At 40.9% G+C, this 21,563-nt stretch overlaps 1 protein-coding gene across 3 annotated transcripts in view; it reads right to left on the bottom strand.

Moving 5' to 3' along the window:
• Positions 1 to 21,563, bottom strand: part of cfap299 (cilia and flagella associated protein 299) — a 46,758-nt gene that overhangs the window by 11,897 nt on the left and 13,298 nt on the right. For all 3 annotated transcript variants that reach the window (XM_086075564.1, XM_086075565.1, XM_086075562.1), the window contains one exon: positions 735 to 877. In XM_086075564.1, the coding sequence (XP_085931690.1) occupies positions 735 to 877 (143 nt within the window). The remainder of the gene's footprint in view (positions 1 to 734; positions 878 to 21,563) is intronic.

Below are 21,563 nucleotides of genomic sequence, written 5' to 3'. Positions count from 1 at the left end.
TGGGACTCCATTAAAAGGACGTGTACACATCCACACACAAGTTTTGAGTTTCGGAGTAGGGTTTCAAGCCAAATTAGGGGTAAGAGTTAGTGTTAAGGTTCCAATTTCCAAATAAGGTTTCAAGACAGTGTTATGTTTTCAAATGGAGGGTTGCAAGACAAGGTGAGAGATTAAAATTAGGATGTCAAATCAGTGGTTCCAAGACTGGGTCAGGATTATTTTTAGTGTAGGGTTTCAAACCAGGCTTTCAAAGTTGGGTCTCTAGCCAGTGTTGGGGTTTGAAATTGGGGTTTCAAAGACAGTTTTTGAGTTTCCAATTGGCGTTTTAAAGACAGAGCGCGGGGGTTTCAAATGTCAAATCTATGGTTACGGTTTCAAATGTTGCTCCAACGCAGAGTTAGAGTTCCAAGACAGGGTTAGGTTTTCAAAACAGTTTAAGCATTTGAAGTTACTGTTGCGAGACATGGTCAGAGATTCAAATTTGTTTCAAGCTATAAGCTTTCCAGCTAAGGTTAGGGTTTCAAAGTAGGGTGTCAATAATGACCAGAGATAGGATCAAATGTTTAAGAACTCCTCTTTCTGTTTTTCAGTGCCGAGGCCTCAGGGGCGGAGCTCTGTCCAATCCTTCTTCAAACTGAATCCTGACTAATAAGATTTCCTTGCTTGCCTTCAAAGTCCACTCGCCACCCACCGGCCCCTGCGGGCCCCCCCGTCCTCGTCCAAGCAGGACTCACCATAAATCCCGGGGTCCTGGCACCAGCTTCTTTCTCCCGCTGAAATATGGCGCAAAGTCCTGCATTTGCAGTCTGTGGGCGTAGTCGATATAGCCAGACACTTCCTGTCCCGCGGCGTTCATGTCCCGGATGAAGATCAGCGACTGCCGACGCGACACGAAGCACAATCAAAAAGTTAGGAGGAGCAGGGTGGGACAAGAAGAATGACAAAAAGACGACCGCGGGACAAGAAAAGCGAAAAAGGATGATTAAAGACGCAAAAAGGAAAGGAAAACGAAAGATGAAAACAGAAATGAAGAAATACTGTATTGGGGGAAAAGGCAATAAAAAGATGGAAGAAGAAACATCTAAAGGAGAATGAGAATGAAAAAAAAAGGATCACAGGAGAAAAAAAGACAAACAAAATACGGGAGGAGAAACGAGAAAAAGAAAAAAGAAATCATAGGATAGAAGAAGAAGGAGAAAAAGGAAAAGACAAATAAGAAAAGGAAAAAAGATGGGAGAAGAACAGGACAAAAAAGAAATATGGGAGATGGAAAAAAAGACAGGAGAAGAAAAGCTGGAGAAAAAAGATAAAAGAAGGAAAACATAAAAAGTAAAGATAAAAAAAGAAGAATAGATGTGGAAAAGATGACAAACTGTAGAAGAAAAAGACAAAATGCGTCTGTTCCCGAATGTCTGAGGAAAACCTGAGAAAGAACCTGCAGGCCCACGATGGAACATCGTGAAGGACGTGAAGGAAAAACGATCCTTCCCTTCCTTCCAATACGCCCACCTACTAACAGGCCCGAGTCGGCATTTATTGATGGCCCTGCTCGTCATCACCGAACCCGTTTCAAGACTGTTAGGTCTGCGAACAAGGGGTTCCATTTGTCTTTTCAAATTAGGGCTTCAAACAAAGGATACCATTTCAAATTAGGGTTTTGCACAAGGGTTAGGGGTTCTAATTTAGCTACTGACCATAAGAAATGGTAGAAATTGAAGTTGGCCCACTCTTGGTGGCCAAATTAGGGTTTCAAACAAGGGTTAGGGTTTTGAACTGAGCCAATGAGGACTAAAATGGATTTACTTTATTTATGCTGTCCATTATTGTACGCCAGACTTTTCCTGCAGTTTTGCAGTCTTCTGCAAAAACAACAAAAATTGAGTTAGCCCACTCGACTGACTTGTCAGTGGCTCAATTTGTGTTTCAAATGAAGGTTTGAGTTTCAATTTAGTGTTTCAAGCCTGGGTTAAGGTTTCAAAGTCGGCGTTCAAGCCTCGGTTAGGGTCACGGATTTAAGCTCAGGTTAGGCCCAAGGCTTGAAATAGAAAACCATTTACAAAATTGTTTACCGTTTTATGAACAAATGCAGCTAAAGGCCTCACTAAGAATATTTTGGAGCCATTCCCTGTTTTCTGGAGCTCGTCGGGACGAGTCTGGCTCGCATATGATGACTTTTCAAGACGGGAGTATCCGTCCTTCAATCCTCCGTCCGCACGTGCGTCCTTGCGCGACGCTCATAGCATCTGTTGTAAAGGACGGACGGCTCGTGTCGGCAAGGCTTCCACACGTGAAGCGCCTCCATTAAAAAAAAAAAAAAAAAAAAAAAAACAACAACTGAGGATTGTGGGGGTGTTTAAAGGTGTCTTTAGTGTGTCGTGGGCAGATTTAGGGATGCTATGGGAATGTTTTACGGGATTTCTTGGGAAGTCATGCAACTTTGTAATTGCTGATCACAGTGCAACATTTTCAAGGGTATTTTGGGGATTTTGTGGGGGTGTTTTGAGGACATTTTAAGGGAGTTTTTGGGGGTGATGTGGCAGTGTTTTTTCCCGATGATGTTTTCGGGGTGTTTTTCGGAATGTTTCCAGGATTTTGGGGATGTTATAAGGGTTATTTTGCACATATAGATTTTCAGTGTATTTCACGAAGGTTTTTAATCTGAATTGATCACAATCGCAATCAGAAGTTTTTGTTTTTTTTAAATTCTTGCTCAGAAGTCTTACCAAATTCACATTTGTCATCTAAATTCACACTTCCCAAGTTTTTGTTACCCACTCAAGCTTACAAAAGTGTACAATTGGGTGCTGATCCCAATCAGGATTTTTTGTTGGCCTTGGCTGAGGTCTGCAAAGCAAAACAACAGGTTGGGATTGTACCCCCACCCCCCCTCCACCCGCAGCCTTGAGGAGGACCCCCGCCCATCACCACGGCAGCAACCCTTACGTCACCTGGCAGCAATTAACCCAAACAGGTGCAGTGACCTCACAGAGACCACCACACCACACCCCACCCCACCCCCCGCCCCTCCCAAGGCAGATGCGTGTGGACTTCTTGCTCTTTGTGATACCCAATACAAGATGGCCGCTCGTCTTACACGCCACGGGGCCGCGACCTTCAAGATGAAGGTTACGTAAACCCGAGAGACAGAAAGAAATCCTACACTGTTGATTTGTGAGGGGGATAATGGATAACAAAAAGTTATTCATTCTGATAACAGTCTTGTGAACTCAATTTGACATGAAACCTTCTAAATTGACCTGTGGAGAGCAAATTTAGATAAGAAAATTTTTGATAACAAAAAGTGTCATTTCAGATACAAACTTGTAAGCACAAATGTCGATAACTAAAGGTCTTAGATATAAAACAATTTAGATAACTGACCCGTGAGTGTGATATATAAAAAAAAAATCCTTATACACGTTTTTTTTAAATCTGAACTCACTATTGGTGGTTATCTAATGTCACACTCACAACTTTTTGTTATCCAAACTTGCCGGAGAAGAGGATGGCTCTCTCGGGCTGACAGAAGCGAAAAATAATTCAGAGTGAGTCTTTTGTCAACACCATGTTGTGTTAGCCTCCACATGACTACACAAGCAAGTTTATTTTTTAACATATATAAACAAATACAAGAATGTGGCTTGCATTGTTTTACTCGTAGCAAAAAATAATAATCTGGTCACACTAAAAGAAAAGAATTCAAGTATTTGAATGACTATCGAATGTATTCTGCTTGTGTGCGCTCGCCGGGAGTGTGGAAATAATGGGAAGCCATTTTTAGCCGGGCATTGGTAATTACAGGGTGTGTCAGTAGACAGATGTCTTGGCAGCGTGCAGAAAAAATGCGGACAAAAAAAAAAAAAAAACCCGGACGCTTCAAAAGGACCTCGTTGCTCGCTGCAATGCGGTTGCCATACGTTTTATCTGCACTTCGCGCGCGCGCAAACGCACGCACGCACACACAAAAACTTAGTTTTGCAATTTGCACACAAATATTCAAATGTGCTCCTTTCATGTCTACACCAAGACAAGCAACACTACTTGTGGCGGGGCCTTAAAAGTTTTGGGGATTGAAATTCACGATTGAAAATTATGCAAAAAATTAAATAAAATCTGCTATCTTATTTCACAAATTTTGGTTGGCTATATTTGTGTTAGCTAAATTCACAAGTTTTTAATTAAAAAGCATTCTCACAAATGTGTTACTTAAATTCACAACTTTCTGTTAGCTAAATTCACATTTTTTAATATGTAAATTAGTGCTCACGTCAGGTTTTTCTTTTTAAATCTTTGTTTTTATCTAAACACACATTTTATTTCCCAAATTTGCGTCGCAATTGTTATCTAAATTTGCACTGGCAAATCTTGAAGACCTAAATTCAAGTTTTTTAAAAAATCTAAAGTCTTTGTTATTTAATGGCTCAAGTTTTTGTTATCTAAATTTAAGACTAGATTTAATATAAACAAAATTGTCATTTACAGGTTGTTTTTTGCAAACTTGCAAGTTCTGGTCGAAATCCAGGCCCACAAGTCTACTTAACTACATTCACACGTAATTTTTTTCAAATCTAAATTGAGACTCACAAATTTGTATCCAAATGCACACATGACTTTTAACTAAATTCTATCTTACTAAATACATACTGCGGTTTTTGTTATCTAAAATTGTGCTTGCTAGTGTTTATCTACATTTGTGCTCACAAGTTTTCTCATGTCAATTCTCTCACTCAAGTCTTTGTTAGGCAAACCCACACTTACAAGTTCTGACCAAAATTCTATCTAATCTAAATTGACCTTTTTGTTATCTAAATTCAACAAACTGCGCTGGTCCATTTAATGACAACATAATAGATCCGCTAACTTTATGGTAGCGTGTTTTGGTAACTGGTAGCACACTTGTGTTGTCCATGTGTTGCGTTTGCGTCTGGCGGGCAGGTGTCCTCCTCATGAGATTGCTTTGCCTGCAGGGCCGTCGCCGCGCATACCAAAAAAAGCCGCTCGGTGGATCAGGACCCGGTCTTTGCCTTTGAGCGACCCATCAAGTCGCGGTCAGAAAATAAGAGGCTTGAACCCACGCACTGGAAATTACAGGCCACTCGCAATCACTAATTTCAAGACTGCCTTTTTTTGTTTTTTTTGCTTTGCAATTTCCAATAAAACTTCCTTAAATTCTTCCTCCGCCTGTCTTACGTTTTATGGGTCCACTTGAACAATTATGATAATTTCGTAAATCCACTTTATTACAACACATCAACACAGTAAACTTGCAATTGATGTCTTAATAGATTTAGTCATCTGGAAAGTCCATTTGATGACATCATATCAATACGATAACCTTGTAAGTCCACTTTATGCAAGCATCGATATGATAACCACGTAACTCCCTTTTGTGACAACATATACCCACGTTTGGATCATCTCAAAAATTCACTGTATGACAACAGCAATAGGATCTCGTGAATTTATGGAAACATATTGATATGATAACCAAGTCAAACTTCCTTGTGCAAACATATGAAAATGATAACCACGTAAGTCCGCTTTATCACAATAAATCGATTTATTGACAAAATGTTATAATCTCATGAATCCACTTTATAATGTTAAGAAAATGTCAATGTCGTAATTCCACTTTTGTAAACATCGATATGATAACCACGTGAATCCATTATTTATGGCAACTTAACCGATATGCCAACCTAGTAAATCCACATCTGATAATCTCATGAATCCAATTTTATGAGAACGTATTGTTATGATAGCCCCATAAAACCCCTTTGGAACTACATATTACATACGACAACCTTATAAAAAAACACCTGCTAAGTGTTTTTTGGTTGCCGAATAAGCTGTCACGCTGACAGGTGGCATCATTTCCATTCCAGTACTTCAAAAAAATAAAAAAAGGGTGAAAAAAACTGTTCCCGCTGCAGTAAATGTGTGGCATGCCTGAGTCGGGAATAGCAGGCGGCGCTGGCGCATGCGGTCCCTGCGCAAATGCGTCCTACGCCATTCGCCGCCGTATCTCTTCCCCCCCGCCTCCAACAATCATTCCCACATTCCGCTGGCTTTTAAATTACCAGTGGGAAGCCGAATACGAGTCCAGGGACCGAAATACCCGCTCCGCGGAAAAGGGAAGGGAATTATAGCGGACTTTTTTCAATGGATTTTCCCGACGTGTGACCGGGCCGCGCCTTTGCCTTTGAACATGGCGGAAAAGAGCGGGAAGCGTGCCTTTGTCCCCCCGCATGCGTGTCTGCCACAAACATGCGACACAAATACCTCTGCCAAGGCCAAATGAAAGACATGCAGTTTGTCACTTTTTGGGGGGGGTCGAAAAAGGCCTAAAAATGGAAACTGCCCGGTGATCACAAACGTACAATTGTTTACAGTTACTTGCAACAAGGATCACAAACATTTATTATGGAAATTCAATAGGTTTGGTTACCTCAACTCCTGCTCACAAGGGCTTTATCTAATTCGTGCTCGGGTTCAACTTTTTTTACCATGAGATTTTGCCGTGCTCACACAACTTATGTGTTTTCTGGCTCCTTCCACCCTGGTACATGCGTGTGAAAAAGGGGGCGTGCCAGGCAGGTGTCGCGCTGCGGTTTTTCACGCCGGCGTCCGTCATCCCGCGGACCGAACTTCCCAGCACACGTGGGCGACAGGAGCGGTCGCCCCCGAGAGAGAGAAAGAGAGGACGACCGGACCTCGGTCGTCTTTCCTGGCTCGCAAACTTTATTGACCCTGCGAGGGTTTCAAGTGGTCTCTTCCTACACATTCTTTCCTTGACGTGTAGCTGCATTAGTTTCAGTGCCGTCTGTTTGCACGCAACTCAAATATTCTCACACAAAAAGAAGTCGCTTAGGATAATATGAAAAGAGAAGATGGCGGCATTACTTTCAACACTTTCTGCTATCAATAACCTTCACATGATGCAACTTTTAATGCACCCTGTCATAGGTCCTCTTGATCCTGAGGTCATTTAGGACATTATAAACGGTAAGATTACTCTTAGTGACAGAATGAAGTTCAACACAAGTCCTGTTAATTTGTGCAACATTATTTAAAAGTAGACATAAATATTGAATGAATAATACTGACCTCTAAAAAAAGAAAAGAAAAGAAAAGAAAAAAAACTCTGGATGTAGAATCAAACTAAATTTGTGCAAAAGGTCGTACAAAACCTCATGAACGATGTCACACTTCGGCTTCTTGTGTCTTTTTTGGGGTGACATTCCAGAACGAACGGTCTTGAAATAACTTGTTTGTTACGCTTGTCAAGTGTCACCTCATGGACAACACGCTCATAAAGCCATCAGTTGCACTTACCCACAATGCAGCAGGGCACAAATTACAAGGTGGCACCAACACACACACACACACACACACACACACACACACACACACACACACACACACACACACACACACACACACACACACACACACACACACACACACACACACACACCGCAACCAGAGCACTCCCTTCCTGTTGTTGCAGCAGCAGATGTTTCGAGGCAGACAAATAGCCGCTAGATTGTTAGCCGCGCCGCTAACGCTCGCTAACTTCAATGTAAACACATTCCAATCGGCGACCATGAATCGTTTAAAAGCGTGACCTATCAAGTGAGGACCTCCAATTGGGAAGGTCACCTGGGAGCAGTCGCCGCAACTCAGGAAGTTTGTCACTTGCGGGGATTGACTGAATTGAGTCGGCTATGACACATCAAAGACATCCATTAAAACCAGGAAGCTTTAGCCAACTAACATCGATACAGTGCTCCTCTATTTTAACAGTACAAGTTAGCGTTAGCTAGCTAACGTGACCACAGTGTACCTCTATTTTGCATACTTGTTTGCTTTGGCCAGTTAATATACCCACGACGCACCTCTATTACACACAGACTAGCATTAGCTTTAGCCAACTATAATCCATTTCTCAATATCAAGAACACAAAGTACAGTCTGGTGAACTTAGCGAGAACATTATTGGTCTGAAAGAACGTGCTTCCTATGAACGCTAGTCTCGTAATTGGAACGGCTGCATACTTGCGAAAATGTTAGCATTAGCGAGGTAACATGATCACAGTGCAACTAATTTGAATTCAAAGCTAGCACTAGCCATGTAGCAACCACGGTGCACCTCTACATTACATACATGTTAGCATTAGCTTTAGCCAACCACATGACCACAAAGCACCTCTATTTTCACCTGTCCACTGTCAGTATTAGCCGTAACTGCGAGTCACTGTGACCGTTCATCTTAGAAACACGATGAGCTTGCACATTTGTGGCATCTTCCAACGATGATGTTCTGATGACATGATGTTATTACGATGACAGCAACTTTTCTGGCATTTGCCATCTTGTAGCGAAGGCGCAAAAGCCTCCAAACGTTGGCCAAGCGTAGGCGGACCGCAACAGTTTATGTGAGAAAATGTAGGACAAACAGTGCAACAACGTGAGGACGGCAGCCAAGGTGTAAAAATCTTTCCTGGAGCTCAGGTGTGGAAAACAGAAGCAAAGAGAAAGAGGGGGGAAAAAAACAGCAGCAGTGATGGGAAGGAGTTGACCCGCGGTTGACCCGCGGTTGACCTCTGTTCAAACACGGCACTACAAAGCTCCGCAAGGTGCGCTTCTTTGTCTTGGACTGCGTTGTGCGTCAGTCAAGACTTTCAGGATTTAAGGACTTGAGTTTTACTTTGTTTTTACTTTGTAGATGACTTTGAAGCTCAACGTGGCCTTCCATCATTTTTTATTGCACAGTCGTATTTGTACGAGTGCCTCTGTTCGCAGGCAAACACACAAATACAAAATGAGAACACGCGTAAGGAGAATGGAGCAGAGGTGAGAAATCCTGATGTCGCTCACTAGGCCATGCAATGTAAAGGCAGAAACTTGGTCTAAAGGCTTGTGATCCAAAGACCATTGGACCAACCACCAGGCCGAGTGTTAAACTGCTTGCTCCATAGACTCTCCATTTGGCCTGTGCAGCCATCCTGGAGTCCAAGAAAAATGACCAGTTTTGTCCAAAGACCGATCCTCTGGTCAGAATACTGATCCCCTGGATTCAAAGAGCAAGTGTTGGGTTTGTAAATCCTGCCGTGACCCAAAACAAATCCGACTTCAAAGAACGTGGGCTTGGTCAAATTGCAGAGTGAATGTTTTGGAGATTATCCAGATGATTTCAAATTGACCAAAACATCATTAACACATCAAAGTGGCTAGCTTAGCACGCGCTAACTTTTCACACTACACGAAGTGTCTCTCTCTCACACACACACACACAAAAAATACATACATACTTCATCACTATGGAGGACCAAATTTCAAAATAAATAAATGACTACAAGTGAAAATAAAAACAATATGAGATATGAGATATGAGAGAGCGAGAGAATTATTTTTCTTAACGATAACTCAAAATCGGTCTTCTTTTTACAAATCAAACTATTGTACAGTTTTAAAACATAAATAAATGATTTCATGACAATAGTGTTATTCCTTTTTTCAACGTATATGGAAGAAGAGACAATACCCAACTTGAATGAATGAGATTTTCAGAATAAAACTCTCATCATTACTGCAACCTAAAATAAGGTCACCCTTGTTAAAAAAAAACAAAAAAGAATTTCCAAACTAAAATCTCATTTAAAAAGAAAAACAATACATATGTGAAAAAATATTTAAAGCTGCACAATAAAAGCATCTGCATTTTTAGAAAACAAAAAAACGCAAAAAACAAAAACTAATTAAAAAAACATTAATATTTCATAATAAAAGTACACTCTTTTTTGCCACCCAACTTGTGGTCACACTTGTTGAAAAAATGTGAATTTAAAAATAAAAGTATACGCCCTGTAAAACAGCCTGCAGCGCGGTGGCACTGGTGAAAGTGCAAAAACAAACAAAGCGTGAAAGAATGCTAAGTGTCCTTTTGCGGACAAACAAGGAAATGTCAAACATACCAAAGCGAGCTGCCCAAAATCAAGTCAAGTGTGGGCGGCGCCTCAAAACAAAAGGCACTGAGCTCCAGGTTAATTCTTTTGACCTGTCGCTATGGTGACACGCGCATCTGCGTTGACAGATGCTTTAGCTTTAGCCTTAGCATTGGAGGCGTTACGCAGCAAACAAGTCACAACATTGACAAAAATCCAAGCTCGGACCACCAAGATGTGGAGAAAAAGACGTCTTTATATTACTCAACTGCAGACGGGAAGGCCTTTCTATACATCACTGGAATAACAATGTCAGCTTTGATGCTTAAGAAAAAAAAAAAGGAGGCTTGGTCCCACTTTGGCATTGGAGACAAAATTGTCTTTGATGTTTACACAAAAGCAGACTGTATTACCCCCAAAGAACTCCCCAAGGGACATGGTCGAATGCCTTCTCCAAGTCCACAAAACACATGTACAATTGACTGGGCAAACTCCCATGCACACTCGAGGAGGACCCTGCCGAGGGTGTAGACCTGGTCCGCTGTTCCCGGATGAAAAACCATACTGTGCTCTTCTTGAAGGGGGAGCCGTCGAAGTATTCTTTCCAATGATTCACAGCGTCCCAAATCAAGGTCAGCAGCAGAGCATCTCTGCTGTATACAGTGTCGGACGGTGGACCAGAATTTCCTTACAGTTGTCTGGAATTCGTTTCCATGGCCTCACCAAAGTCCTCCCATGCCCGAGTGTTTGCTTTTTGCAGATGATGAGGCACGGATTGCTTCATCAAGCCGTGATCTCCAACACTCACTGGAAGAAATTCGCAGCCAGCGGTTGTGATGAAAATCAGCGCCTCCAAATCTGAGACCATCGTCCTCCATCAGAAATAAGTGGAATCATAGGTTGGGTTTCCATCCCCCCCTATTTTATTCGAATTTTCAAGAAATGCGAAAATCAAACTGAATGGAACCGCTAAAAATTCGAAAAAGGGCTCAAAATTCCCCAAAAGGTTTATACGCTTAGATTGGATTTGGAAGCATATCGGAAAAAGGAAAATGCGATTTTTGGTAATGGAAACAGGTTTTGCAAATAACCGCTGGCAAGACCGGATGTCAGACGATAAAGTAAGCTATGTTTGGGGGGACGATGAAACGGAAATATTTTTGAAATTAATTAAAGGAGCGAATATTAATGCTATTTTAGATGGAAAATAGCAAAGAAACGATCAATAATTACAAAAGAAAACTCATACGACATCACACGGTGCAGTCGCTTCCTGGTCTTCTTTTTTTTTTTTACTGGTGAATCACATCTCTGTGGTGTATAGCGCCACCTACAGCGGCGGCGCCCCCCTCTAAATATTCGCAAAAGAAGTTACATGTCCATTTTGAAAATTTTCTGTAAATTTGCTTAACAAAATCGAAACAATTGGATGGAAACCTGACTATAAACTGTAAATTGCATTTAGTATTTGTCTTTGATGTTTACAGTAGTTGAAGATTCTAAATCTTCCTTGACGTTACCAAAAACGTAGATCAGGTTCATTTAAGACCATCGAATTGTCCAGGTCATGTTTGTAAATGAGAATTAGTTCCCATGCATTTTAACTGGTTAAATAAAAGTTTAAAAAAAAAAAAAAAAAAAAAAAGTTTTTATTTTTTTTATTTAGGTTTGATTTTTTTGTGTGAACAAAAGCATTCATTGATGTTCACCAAATAGATTGGATATCTTGTAGGAGGAGTGATGCTTCACTTAAAACACAACACGACTTGAGTAATGCGACGACTCATGGAAGATCACGCCGGTCAGCTAGCCTTTTAGCTACGACTGACGCCATTTTGTTTTAAAGCAGCGGAATGTTTATTTGGACTAGCCGCTATTAGCCGTGTTTATCCGAGAGCCCCCCCCCCCCATCCCTTCTCCGCTTCCCCAGAATTAAAATGTTACATGGCTGGTTGAACTCCCTCTTAACATGGGGCTTAAGTTGCAGCGGAAACATTTGCGTAACAAACATTTGCGTAACAAGCTCCACGAGAGCGAACACCAACTCGAGCTCTCTGGATGCCGTTGTTTATCTTAGCAGAGAGAAGTGAAAGCGGCCAATGACAAACATTTGCACATTTGAGTAACGGACGGCTCGCAGCTGAAGTCTGGAGAGGGCGGAAAAAAGGTGATCTCAAAAGTTACAAAATGATAATGAAGATTAAATGATACTCGTTTGATGGGTTTTAAGCATCTTGTAGACTACAATTAATTATTGATTAATTAATGATTATAATTAGTCGAATGTAAAAGACTGTCAACTGTCAATGTTTACAAAATGTTTGTTATTTTTGTTGAAAACTGTCAGTTTGAGAAAACAATAGGTTTGTCATCTCTAAATGGTCTTTATAGACAAACAAGACACTAGATTGTCTTTGATGTTTACAAAAACACTAGTTAAATTTGGGAGCTATGGCGATCATCTTGTCTCGTTTTTTTTTTTCTTTTAATTGTTACGTTCATTGTAGACAAAAAGATGGACTCAAATTTTATGACATGACTCGAATGAATTTGCATTTGATGAGGTTCATTGATTGTCTGGATCTTACAAAAACACATAAGTTAGCTTTGGTGAAGCCTCTAAATGTTGTTTTATGATGGTGATTAAAAAATATATATGTATTTGTTTACAAAAATAACTGTCTTCATTGTGAGCAACGAGCAAAGCAACAAATTGTTGCTGAAACTCCTGAGTGACGTCCACTGATGGACGGCCGTAAAGTGAGTGTAAACAAACGCGTGGCGGCCATTAATGAGCGGCTTAAAATTCTTTGGGGATTTGACCCGACGGTGCCGTGTCAAGTGGTCCCACCTCTTGAGCAAACACAAGATGGCCGCCCCTCAGCGTGACACAAAGCAGAGCGCCTCGACGCGACGCCGCCACCCTCGTAAATTCTCCCGTCCGGCCGTCCGGCATCATTTTATGATCGGCTACGAGTCGGCTAATGAGTGTCAGCTACGAGTGCGTCGGGAAAGGAAACATGGCCTTTGCGGCGGGCCTGCTTAATGTAGCTTAGCGTTGCTCTTTGATGATCTACGTCAGGAAGTGTCAGCTAAACCTGATTTTCCATAATGACCCACGGGAATTTTTAATATTCACATTGTATTTTTTGTTTTTGATGTTTACAAATGCGCTTCCATAAGCTTCTATTTGTAAGCACAAAAAAGGTTGAAGTTAGGTTCTTTGAAGACATTATTACTAACATATGGTTAATTATTATTAGCAGTTGTCCGTGATGATTACATAATACACACATCGTGATTCTTGAAGACAAAATTGTCTTTGATGTCGACAAAAACACGCATGGTAGGTTTATTGAAAACTATCTTTGATTTTTACAACATGCATTAGGTTCATAGAGACGAGTGGTCATTGACGACGATCACCTTTGAGGTTTATGAAAACAGGTATTAGGTTCACTGAAAACGATATTGTTTGAAGGCTAATAGGATTTAAGGCTAAATGGTCATTGATGTTTACATAACGCACTGGTGTTCTGCTCATTTAAAACCCCTCACGTCTTTGAAAAAGAACATTTCATCTGTGCAGTAAAAACGAGCACTTATCTGCACTATTGCGGCGCACTCGGGGCATGACGTGCCAGGCAGGAGGCCTGCAGTGGGGCCTCATCGCACGGAACGCCGCCAAGGCAAATATTGTCGCCTTTACACGGCTAAGGGGGGGGGGGGGCCCGGCCGGGCGGGCGAGGACGTCTACTCTGCTGGTTGTTTATTGGCAGTGTCTTGATACCTCTATATTGGAAAAGTAGCATTAAAAACGGAGATGTGAGTGAGCCAGTAAGAGGATAGCGTCTTTATCTGAAGCCTGGTGTCCAAACACAATTACCTCAGCCAAGCACCAAGCGAAAGCATTATGCAACTATTACGCATAAACTGCTAGCAAGAACTAGCCTGACAAGTAGCAGTTTTATTCTGGTAAAAATAAAATAAAAAAATATAAAATCATCAATGACCGGAAGTAATTTTTGGGGGGTTAAAATCAATTAGCGCTAAAATTTTACGAACACGAAATACAATTTAATTCAAACCAAATGTACATCATATATGAACATGCAAATATTTTCAAACATCAACGTTAGAATCTTCAACAATTTTACGTCAAACATTTTGTAAACATCAAAGACTATTTAGTCTTCTTGAGTGACTCAAATGTATATTTTTTTAACCACTGATGATTGATGAACGAAACAAGCATTCTTGTAAACGTAATTTGATAAATTTAAAATTGAAGGCCTTTGCTTTTTAAGTAAACATCAAAGTTTATTTTGGGTCTTCGACAAAACAAATATACACAATTTAAATGAATGAATTTTGTCCTGTGTGGTCCAGCAAAATAAAAGACAAGCATAGTCTCTGATGCTAAACTAACGACAAAACATGCTAAGACCTGATATAGCTGTTTGTAACGACTAGCATAAAACATATCTCTCTTTTTTTTTTTTTTTTTTATCAAACACAATTCTGCTTCTTTAAGCATACATGATTTTGAAAGCGTAAACAGCTTTTTATCTTGTCCTTCCTGGTCTATCAGCATTCGGATGGGGCGAGCAACGCACAGAGATAAACGCCGGTCGGGATTTCCATGCCGTGAACGGCTGCCGGCGTTTCTGCTATCAGCGAGCCCAGATGCCGTCTGGAGCGACGCTGCTGATAAATTTGATGGAAGCAGGACAGATGAGAGGTGGGAAGCACTCAGGGCTTTATCTGGAACGGCAGGTGGCTTGTGGGAGGGAAATTGGCAGCTTTTTCGGTGTCAGAAGTGGGGAAAATATCAAAGGCGAGGACAGAGCTGCGGTCCAAATATTCGCGCAAATGTCCAAGATTGCACCAAAGTGCAGGACTTCCTGTTTGAGGATTCCTGACAGGATGTGTTTGGAGCAACGCGTAAACACCACATGAGAGCATCTACAGATGCACTTTTTCTTTTTAAGTATATTTTGGGCTTTTTAGCCTTTAATTGACAGCACAGCTGCTGTTGACACAGAAAATACAAATAGATTTTTGTGGTCTAATATAGCCTTTTTGTGAACAAACATGATGTAAATGGCTAGATATGGTCTGTATTCCTGGAACTAGCCTGTTTGGGCTAAAATAGAGTCTTTTCAATCTCATTATGACATTTTATGTGGTCAAATAAATAATTTTTTTGTGAGCAAATTGTGTTATAATGGCAAACGATGGCCTTTTGTGAACACTAAAATAGAAAAAATAAAGACAAAATATACAAATCAATTCACAGAACACTATACCACCACATGCTATTTTTCATATTATTGGCAATAATCTTGTAAAGCAAAATGTGAGGGTTTTTGCGGTCAAGTGTGCTTTTAGTCCAGAAACGACACTAATAGAGCAGAAATCAAACTTTGTAATAACAGAATTTGATCATTTCTAATGCAAAATATAGTAAAGTCTTTTTTGTAGTCTAATAATAGAGTCTTTTATGACCAGTGTTTTTTTGTTGTTCCATTATGGCCTTTTGTGACCACAGCCTTTTTTTGTGGACCAAATGTCGTTTCCCCAAACGGCCAGTCCATTTTTGGGCTGGTCGCACTCAACCAGCCAGATGTCGGGATAAATATTTTCCCGGGCGCAATTTTGTTCCCAATGTGCCCCATGTATATCAAACTAGTCATTTTGTTCTTAAATCCAGTAAGCCTAAATACATGTTTTTGCGGTCTAAAGAGTTCTTGTGTGATAGAAAGAGTGCACACATGATTTGGTTTTGAAGGACTAGATAAATAAGTGACACATTGTTGCTGTGGCAAACACAGGCGTGCGCTATTCCAGCCTTATCACAGCTCATTAAAAGTATATCACTTTGAACAACTCTACTTCAAAGATAACCTGTAAAGCCAATGTCCTTTTGTTCTCAAACACAGTGCAAACAATGACAGAGGCTAACATAGCAAAGAGAGGCTAACACATGACAGACTTCGCTGTGTTTTCACCCATTTTAGCCTCACGTAAGACTCTTTTAGCAGTGTTACAATGTGCGACCAGTGCAAGGTAAAACGGCGCAGCTCGCTTCAGGGACTTAAATGAGGTGAAATTTATATTTAAACATCCCGGGTTTTTAATTTTCAATATCTGGCCGCCCTCACTACAATCTATGTTACAATCTTTTGACTATGCTTGACCACGTTAGCAGCTCTTTGCTATGTTTTAACCTAAATTAGCCTATTTTAGCTATGGTTGTAGCCAACGTTAAACTGCCTCAGCTGGAATTTAGCACGTTAGTCTCTCTTAGGTGTGTTTAAACCATTCTAGCCCCAAGTTAGCCTCTTAGCTGTGTTAACCCAGGTCAGCTTCTCTTAGCTATGTTTTAGCCTACCTATGTTAGCCTCTCTTAGCTATGTTTTAGCCTACCTATGTTAGCTTCTCTTAGCTATGTTTTAGCCTACCTATGTTAGCCTCTCTTAGCTATGTTTTAGCCTACCTATGTTAGCCTCTCTTAGCTATGTTTAACCCATATTTGGCATCTTTCACCTTAGCTTCTATTAGCTGTGTTTGAGCCTGGTGTCACTCTAGCATGGCCTGTGCTTGAGTTTCGCAGCGTCATGGCGGCTGAGCAAGTTGAAACCTACGAAGGAAAACCATTTGGGGTGAAAACATTGACATCCAATCTGCCACCTGAGCCGCTGCTGATCCGCTGTGGACAACATATGGAGTGCATTCTTGGGAATCCTCTTTGTTTTATCACCGCACACGCACACGCGCACTGGAGTGTATTATTCCACCTGAGTAAATAGTGCACAGCACCGCTCTCTCTTAAATACACTCACTCACTCACTCATCTCACTAAAAACACACGCACCTCTCTCTCTCAAAACACACACTCGGCGCGCGCCCGCACACACCTGCTACTGACGTTGTCAGGTGAATGGCGGTGCACTTGTGCTGAAATACCAAAGATTTGAGCTAATGGTTTAGCTTTCAGATTCCCGGCGTGTTTGCTCATCACCGTCATGAACGCTAACATGTGGTCGTGAGGCAGATGGTTTCGCTCCGCTGATAAATAAGACATTCCTCCATTTAGTTTTTTTTTTTTTTTTTTTTGTGGCAGTCGTCTACTATGTACAAGGGTGCTTAATTACACTACGTGTTCAAACCTTTGGAACCAATCATTTGCCATAAAAAAAAATACAGGAATAATCTGTTAATCGGTGTCATTCAAGAGGTCCAAATGATATGCACGTCCAGGAAGGAGTGCAAAGCAGAACATCAGGAAGAGAGCTCATCCAGGAACGCCAAGTGGCGTGTCGAGCAGGGCAAAGTGGCGCGTCGGGGATCGTAAAGAGGCACCAAAGCATATAAAAAGCACCTTTAAAGACATATGCTAATCCGTAGCATATTGAAAGTGAGTGTAAATGAAAGGAAGGCTAAAGATAACAAGAGGCTAAACGATGATGGATTGCACCAACAGAGGATTTAGGATTACATCTGCAAGCGACCTTGATGCGTCCGGGGAAAACGTTCCGCCAAAAATACGTCGCAGGCAAGCCTCCACTTTCCCTTCAGTTCCCGAGGACACCTGAACTTGCGGGCCAGATGCACATCAAGAACATTGAAATCTCTCAAGGTGGAAACACACAATCCACAATCACGGAACACTTTTCTTCACCCCTGCGGGACATCATGGAAATGGAAATAATTCAATCCACGGTCAAACTATGGCCACCTGCATTCACTGTACGGGACAGGCACGGATTTCGCTTACATTTCAGCATTTATGTTATATTCATGTATTGAATACTTTTTGCCCTGAAAACTGTGACTTTACTATCCTACTTTTCCTAAAAATAAATATTTCTATCTTGTAACGTTCTAACTATTTTCTCTGGTGACTACTTTGAAATTATTAAATTTTCTTGAAAAAATGTCAACTTTAATCTTGTAATTGTGCGACTTATTCTCTAGAGATATGACTACTTTATTCTTCCAACATTGTTTACAACTATTGGCCAAAACATTTTAATTAAATCTAGAATAAAATAAAAAAGTTATAATTTTTGTATTTTTTTTTATATTTGTACTTTTCCCCCTCAAAATAACACTTGATTAATTTGAAAAAATACATTTAAAAATTAAGCAAATAATTCAATTGAAATGATAAAGAATTAACAATATGATTTTTTTCTTAAAAAGGTTAAAACAATAAAACTAAAAATGTAAACAAAAGAAACTAAAAACAGAAATTACAATTATTACGTTACATTGAAAAGATAATTTAAAAAAAGAAAGCTAAACCATGAAAAAAAGCTATGATAAATTTAAAAACAATATTTAAAAAAAGAAAACAAATGAAAAGTCAATAAAAACTGAAAAAAAGACAATGATTATTATTTTAAAGTAAAAAAAATGAAATGTATGGAAAAAAATGAAAATAGAAGAAAATAATACAAAACAAAACAAAAACTAAGAAGGAAAAAGAAAACAACAGAAAATGAAATGAAAACAACAGAAGATGATTTTAAAATGTGTTTTTGCATTTCTGTCCCTGACCCCTCCCTCTAGGGTGACTTCTTAAAGCCATTCGAGTCAAGGTCACATGATAGCTCAGCACCTTCTCGCCTTTGAAATCAAACTTGCCATTGTCGTTTTTTTTACTGCCCGTGGCCGCCACAAAGGACACACACACACACACACCCACACACACACACACACACACACGCAGGGGCGTGTAATGCAATAGCTCTGGGAATTCCTCTTTAATTTCAATGCTACACTTGATCTGCGGGCCGCATGAGCGAGCAGCTTATTATCTATAGTGACAGGAGCTTATCAATACACGACTGGCCACCGGGCGCACAGCCTCCCCCCCCCCAAAGACAAACACTTCCTTTATGTGCTGCGTCCCCTCAGGGCACGGGACGCGCTGTGCAGGCATGGCCGACAAATTCCTTGACGGGAGACCAAAAATCACTGCATTGGCCCGAGCATAACACGATCGCGGACCAGGCTAAAATACATTTTAACTGTAGAGAAATTGGCACCAAACAGGATTTTTAGAAAATTCTGTCCCTGATGCCAGATAGCAACATGAAATTTGGTTGGCATGTCTATCATGAGTACACCCACCAAAAAAAGTCTCAAAGAGCTGCGACTGAACAGGCACGGGAAGTGTGACGTTTTGTTTCTTCTATGCAAGTTTTTAAAAATCCACTCAGAGTGGAGCCACAAAAAGAAAAAAAAAAGTCTCAAGAAGCCTTGCCCCAAAAGAATTTTGGTTTGAGGCCAAGCTGCTGTTCAGGTGTTTTTCAAAGAAATGGGTTTCTGAAAATCCCGTTTGACTTAGCAACATGAAGTTGGGTGCGCATGTCTATCATGAGTAGACCCACAAAAAAAAAGTCAATGAAAGAAGCCGTGCTCGGAGAGATAGAAAGGCGGCTGCCATTTAAGGCTCAATTTACATGTGTTGACCACACTTTGCTGAGGCTATTCAGTGAAGTCGAACCAGCTTTCAATGTGTCGCTCTGTGCTGCTGGGAGGCGAGCACACCTTCAGTTTCACACGTGCACCCCCCCCCCCCCCACCCCCCCGACAACAATGAACTGCCCCCTCGGGCGCCCTGTGCAGGTGCAACCTGAATTGATTTTAAGAAGAGTAGGGGGGGGGGGGGGGTGACTTCTTTTTTTTTTAAAGTAACTTGTAAACTTGCGCAAATAAAACCAATGCTACACAGGTGCATCTTTTGTTTGCAAGTCAAAATAGTGGAGGCAGAAGAACATTGATTATGATACAGTATGTACATTAGATATCATATACTATTATATATGATCCATATACATACATTAGTGCCCACAGACCAGAATTATGTACTAGATATCAAAGACCCTACATTAAAAGTGATCAAAGAACCTTAAATGCATACATTAGCGATCATTCACCATTAGATTTGATGATCGATTTGTACATTAGAGATTATAGCCCGTTAATATTAAGTAGATGTTTGTATGAATCTTTTACCAGGAATGAGGACGAGGGTGCAGGGGCTGCACTGAAGCGACAGGTGAACTAACAGGTGTAATTTCAAGCCATCTTGTTGAAAGGCGGCGGGACAAAAGCGTGACGAATGACACGCAGCGGCACAATAGAAATGTCCTCAGCTGCGAGGAGAGACAATCATTGTGCTTCAAAGTCGCTCTTTGTGGGCACTCAAATGGAGGCTTCATCTCACTCCGTCACTCCCGTGAGTGACGGATGGAACGGACACTCGGCACGCTCGCCGCTTGGAGCTTACGGAGATGAAGATGGGGAATTTGAAAATCAGAGAAAATTGTTGGGGGGAAAAAAGAATTGATTATTTAGATGATTAAAAACGAAAATAAAAGGAAATCTATAAACGACCTCTTTTACATTGACGAGTTTACACTGGGAACATCTAAACAATGGTGGGAAGGTGGGGAAGGGTGGGGGGGCGTATTCAGTTCACCCCTTTTGTGCACTTCAAGTGAGCTCATCATTGCAATTTCCACAGGGGCAAATGAACACGTGAAATATCACAGACGCCTTGCAAAATGAGAAGGGATACGACGACTTCACACACAAACTAACAAACTAAACTAAATCTAGGCATTAAAAAAACAACCTAAAACTAATTAAAACTAACTAAATTTAAATAACAAAACTCAAAGCAACTAAAACTAAAATGAAACTAAAACTAAAATGAAAATTCCAAAACTACAATAACCTTGGTGGTAACCACCACTCTGTACAATAGAAATAGTATAATAATAATTAACACAGTCAGATAATAAAACATAGTTAAAGAGAATAAAATTCACACTGCAGAATAGAAGTAAAAAAAAAAAAGTAAAAAAAAAAGCCAAAGAAACTCTCACTTGTCAGTTAACGGCTACGCTTGACTTGCGTCAGGAAATCTCCCGAATGTTTCCGGAATGTGCGGCGCGTACCAATAAGTGGCAGGCCACCTCTAATGTCCCGTGGCTCGTCCTTGTCCCAACAGCAGCTTTTCAATGTTGTTACTGGCCGCCTCAAAATATGCGCCGCCGCCCCCGCCTCTCGCGCCCGACATTCCGCCTGGACCTTTTCCTCCAGTTGGACGCGTCCCGGACATCCCGAGCGGTGCACCAGAAGCGGCACGCCACAAGTGATTCCTTTAACGGGACGGGAAGTTTGCGACCGCGAGGTGACACCACATCCCTGCTACCAACGCGTTCCAATGCTAAGCTTGCGTAGTTAGCGCTGAAGCTACGTCGGCCTTGGAACCGCGCTTGAGCCTAGCACATACGCAGAGTTAGCATGCCTGTAGAATTCAAATCAAGATGATGACAGCAAATAATCTTCACTCTCGGCACACGCTTATTCGCTTATTTTCTTTTTAGAGAGGTTTGATATCACTTTTTTTTAGACCGAAATCTTACTCACCGATACCAAGTGCAGATACCATTAGTACTTTTGATACATAAAATTTCCACACAAAAAAAAGACAGATTTTTTTAAAGCCCTATATATCCCAATTATAGCAAAGTTCCTTAAAATTGCTTGACAGTGGCAATTATATTCTTTCAATTTGCATAGAGCACACAATAA

This window comes from Leptonotus elevatus, chromosome 5 (genome assembly GCF_054856555.1).
Source record: "Leptonotus elevatus isolate MCC_2025b chromosome 5, RoL_Lele_1.0, whole genome shotgun sequence".
NCBI lineage: Eukaryota > Metazoa > Chordata > Actinopteri > Syngnathiformes > Syngnathidae > Leptonotus > Leptonotus elevatus.
This window is presented reverse-complemented; position numbering and strand designations above follow the sequence as displayed.